Genomic DNA, 4,861 nt, shown 5'->3' with positions numbered 1-4,861 from the left:
AGTTTCGTCACACGTCTATCGTTCGACAAAAAACGGAAATATTCGATCTACATTTCGATCGCGAACATTGCAATGACCAATGGTATCGCGTCTCGAGAATGAATATTTCTCACAACGATATAACATTTATTGGTAACGTGATTTCGAATGATACCCACTAGCTGCTCTGAAACGCGTGCCGAGACCGGGTGTCGAACTACCAAACAGAAAGAAAAACAACCAGCCCCACCACACCACGCTACGAAAATTCTACAATACATATACTTCACGCCAATTTCGAACACGCGATACGGATTTCCGCGAGGCAATTTTCTGCCTGAAATCGTTATACCTATTATTTTTCTTTTTTTTTTTTTTTCTACGATTCCAAAAAATTAATCGTATCGATCGATCGATAAAGTTCAAGAATTGGAAAAAATATATCAGGCGAAGAAACAACAAATTAATCCGATGATAATATAATTTAGGATAAAAGATTTTTTGATTTTTTTTAAAACTTTCACTCGTTCTACGATTCCTTGACTGGATATTTGTTGGACGAGTGCCGAGAGGTAAACGTTCGAGACAATTCTCATTGATGGAGATGATTTTAAGGGTCGTTTGACCTACGATATCGGTGACACGAGACGCGCTTCACAAGCGACTGTCCGGTTGGACGGTCGTCAGCCGACTGATAGGTGTATGAATGAAGCGGCAGAGATTTCTGTCTCGGTTTACAGGAAAAATCAGAATCCTTCCTCGTCGATTGACACTATTCGACACGTGACTTTGATTTCGCGTTGTCATTAATAATGTTCAATACTTGCGGTTTTGCCATTTCGTTCGGCGTAGCTGATGATTGACACGATCGTAAAAACAATTATTACCGTTAAATATCAAGAACTAGATATAATTACTAATCTCTATTTAATTTAAAGATAATTCGACCGGTATATCGACTCGTATGATACACTTACAATTACATGCTCTCTTGCATGCTTCGCAGATGTAATTATGTAATTCGAATTAACTGGGATTTGCTCGAGATGCCGTGCGAAAAAACCTTGTTCGTTTGTCAAACATTCTTTCGAAATAAAATAAAATTCTTCTATGAAATGTAAGCGTGATATAAGAAAATACCAGTTTCCTATCTGGGGATACAGGTTTTTCAATTTTGACTAGAAAATAAAGTAACGTTATAAATAAAATTGGATGATCGAGAAAAAAAAAAAGGAAAAAGAAATAACACTCATGACTGTCTATTTTATTTTCTTGTCCCGTTAAATCGTCCTTCAATCGTGATCACAGACCGACCTTGACCATCGATTCACGCGTCATCTCTCCTTTCAAGGTTTTAACACTGTTCCGGGGCCATTTGTCTAAATTATTCACTTCTTCGTTGATTGGCCATCGTTAATATACTAATTTCGTATTGCTCGTAACATTTTGTTTAGCCGGATCAAATGATCGAAAACATCGATTTTGGATCATGAACGGATCGAATGCGCAGATGTATTTCTTAACGTGTGCATTTTAAGTGTAAACACGATCATTATCAGTTTCACTTAAACGAATGTGAACGACAAAGTTTCAAGATATAAGGAAAAAGAAGAACAGGAAAGTTTGCACACTTTCTACAAGATGGAAATTAGACTCGCGTCCGGTGAAGGATGATTCTACCGAATCAAGTTTCACCGAATTCGATAGTCTTAGTGACACTTTACTTTACTAGAAGCATGACGGTATTCACAAGAGAACGTCAGTACATGAATATTTATGAGCGCGAACATTCTAGGTACGTAATCACGATCGGAATCGAACGATCGCATTGACGAGTTCGAATTCTTTTCTTATCGTATGGTACATTAAAACTATAATGTAGAAATCGTGCGTGGAGCTATTGAATGTTGATATTTGGAGAGGAACGAGGCGAAATGGAAACCTGAATTATTTGAATACCGATGAAAAAAAGTATAAACGTTATATTATATATTATATATCATTAATAAATGTACAATAAGCATTGTAACAAGATAACATTATGAAATGTATTGTCCGTTCACAGTTTTACAAAAGGCCACCCATATTAATACTGCAATTAATCTAATAATTGTGCGCTTGAATAAGTTTAAGTCTCAAAAATATATTTTTTTTCTTATCTTTCTTTTTTTTTTTTTTATATATATATATTACTTCATCGTAATTCGTTCAAACAAGTCCATACGGATCTTGATTTTTAACGATCACATTATATCTAACTTTGTGCGCCCATTTTTTTTACTCTGGTGAGGTTAACTTTTTAGGACACAAAATAACAAATCCAGAGCATTTATATTCCATTTGGTATAATGCTATCAGTTAGAGGAATTGTCAGAATCCGACGAGCCTGACACAATTGAAGCTATTGCAAAGATTAAAATATGTATCTATTTAAATCTATAATTTATAAACCTATGTTTGTGTATTATTTTTTCTTTGTAAATATCACTCACCAATAATGATGATTAAAATAATTACGCAGATAATACCGATGATGATCATCATTTTAAGATTCTTCCACCAAAATTTCCTTTTCAATTTGCCTGCTTGTTGTTCAAATTGAGTAGCTCCCTGTTGCAGAGCATCAGCACGATTTTCCAATTCTGACAACTTTTGATCTCTTTCCAATACTTTTTCTACATTTACTTTCATTATTCCCACAACTTCATCAACGGTTGCTTGTGTTTGCTGCAGCTTTTTTGTAGATGCTGGCTGTGAGTTTCTTGGACCACCCATATCATCTCTAGAATTACCACTGCCATCCATATTTCTGTAATCAAAAGAATCACATACGATAAATATGTATCAGAAAACATGATCAATTATAATTAACAATAATTTAAAATACATTTTAAAAACAATTTTTTTGGATAGAGCAACAATATGTATGAACTACTGCACACACCCATAACCTAAAAATTTATAAAATATTTGAACGAATAAAATTATTGAATTACAATTGTGTACAATACTATTATAATATTTAATAAATGTCATATTTATTCAATGGAATAAAAATACAACAGTATCGTTAAATTAAATATAATATAATAAAATATAAGCAAATATGTACTCTGTTTATAATATCGTAATATTTTATTAGAAATACCAATTTGTATCATTTTTTTAAAATAGAAAATTACAACAACTTACTCTAAAATGAAGAATTTATGAAAAATTTAATGGGGATGCAAATTGTTTAAAAATAATGACAGATATCCCCAACTTTACTTCGATGACGAATACACTTTACAACTGTACATGACATACGATAAAGATGGCGATACTCATGACATCACATTTATTATGAAAATTATCAAGAAATGTAACAAGCAATCAGATTCTTTTTCCAATCTAATCTTTAATTCATTAGTTATCAGTATTAGATACAATCATTATATAATCATAATTTTTATCAGCTTTCACGATGTAATTTTTAAGATTACAATGATACAAATCTTAAATTCAAATCACACGAGTGCTGCCATCTTAATACAATTATGCGCATTATAAATACATTTGAAAGCTTTAATATGTATATTTCTTTACGTCAAAATTATTTTACTCTGAAATTGTCCGATTAATTTTAATGATAATAAATATCACTATTTATAAATAAATAACATAAAAAGATTTTTTAAACTTTAATACTTTTAATGAAAATTAATATGTAATTAGAGATATATAAAATGTAACAACAAAATAAAAATTTGGCTCAATTATTAAAATGAATTATGAATAACTTTTATTACAAATTATATGGACAAATGTAAGCTATTTTTTTATCAAACTTTTTAATAGTCAATAATCTTTTAAAATTTTACAAAATATATGAACAATAAACTCACTCGACGAACGATCCATTTCTCGCCTTTTTTTACCAATCTTCAACGACATTTTTACGAAGCAAAATTCACAATGGTATCCTCACCTCGCGACAAAAATCGTAACGAAGACATAAATAAAACATCTTACGGATGCTTGTGCGCGTATTCTCATCGCGTTGCCAGGACCGTATGAACTTAAATCACAGAAATGTACTTTTAAACAAAAAAAAATGTGTCCAATTTTATTCAAAAGATTAATCCCGTAAAATCGTCAAACGAGACTTGAACAAATCTTGGTTTTTCAATCATTTTATTAATATCGGTGTCACATTCGATCACGAAATAACAACAATAAATTAATTAGTTACAAAATAATGAGAATAATCGTGCCGGTCGTTGGCCTATTTTCGCGTTTCAAAAGTCAGGGCTCTCGAGAACAACGATAACATCCCTGACTTCCTCTCAGGGTGTGTTTGCGCATGAGGGTTGCGGCTGACTGGCGTTTATTGACTGGAACTTTCTGTACATGCGCATTACTCTCTCTTCCAAGCCACGTATCGAACTTTCGTATTCGATACATCGATTCTCGATCTTCAATCACCAACGTGAAAATTTCCATTACAATATTATATTAATTCGTATATTTCGCACATAATTATATTCGACGAGATTTTCAATCAAATTGATCGTTCGTAGAAGAAAAGAAAATTCGTCGAAGAGTTAAAATTGAAAATATGGAAGACACGATTCAAACGGTTCGAGGGCAAATCGAGATAACGGTGGAGCGGCGGCGCGATGGTGTCGCTGGAAATTTTATCAATACCGCGGCTGTCTAGTCGGTGACAGTCGCTCGTGAAAAGTACGCGGTCATCTGACGGGGTTGGCAAGTCAGCGGATAGCTCTAGTTCAGGAAACCAACAGCGACCGACGAACAACATGTGAGTAAATCCACGAAATTCTAACGATCCTGTGCTCATCGAAAAGTGTATTTCTGTTCGAGCAAAATCGACGAGAGA

The 4,861-nt window shown here is 33.0% G+C and overlaps 2 protein-coding genes across 4 annotated transcripts in view; one reads left to right on the top strand and one right to left on the bottom strand.

Annotated features, from left to right (window-relative positions):
* nSyb (neuronal Synaptobrevin) overlaps positions 1–4,861 on the top strand; it is a 39,229-nt gene that overhangs the window by 18,053 nt on the left and 16,315 nt on the right. The window contains exon 1 of one of the 2 annotated variants that reach the window (XM_086909281.1): positions 4,645–4,783. The exons of the other annotated variant lie outside the window; for it this stretch is intronic. Within the exon in view, the coding sequence (XP_086765407.1) occupies positions 4,782–4,783 (2 nt within the window). The 5' untranslated portion in view covers positions 4,645–4,781. Of the gene's footprint in view, positions 1–4,644; positions 4,784–4,861 lie in introns of those variants that run through there. 2 annotated transcript variants of the gene reach the window in all.
* Syb (Vesicle-associated membrane protein synaptobrevin) lies at positions 1,947–4,344 on the bottom strand. 2 transcript variants are annotated; one of them, XM_012488357.3, is made up of 3 exons: positions 3,867–4,344; positions 2,472–2,788; positions 1,947–2,380 (listed from the first exon to the last, which is right to left on the bottom strand). In XM_012488357.3, the coding sequence occupies exons 2-3, from the start codon at positions 2,782–2,784 to the stop codon at positions 2,334–2,336; spliced, it is 360 nt and encodes a 119-aa protein (XP_012343811.1). In that variant the 5' UTR covers positions 2,785–2,788; positions 3,867–4,344; the 3' UTR covers positions 1,947–2,333. The 2 variants fall into 2 exon arrangements, with proteins under 2 accessions (XP_012343811.1, XP_012343810.1); XM_012488356.3 differs by lacking the exon at positions 3,867–4,344 and adding an exon at positions 3,172–3,527.

Source organism: Apis florea, unplaced genomic scaffold (assembly GCF_048593485.1).
Source record: "Apis florea isolate Af1SG1 unplaced genomic scaffold, ASM4859348v1 contig_3081_pilon, whole genome shotgun sequence".
NCBI lineage: Eukaryota > Metazoa > Arthropoda > Insecta > Hymenoptera > Apidae > Apis > Apis florea.
Note: the sequence above shows the minus strand (reverse complement) of the source record. Positions and strands in the feature narration are given on the sequence as shown.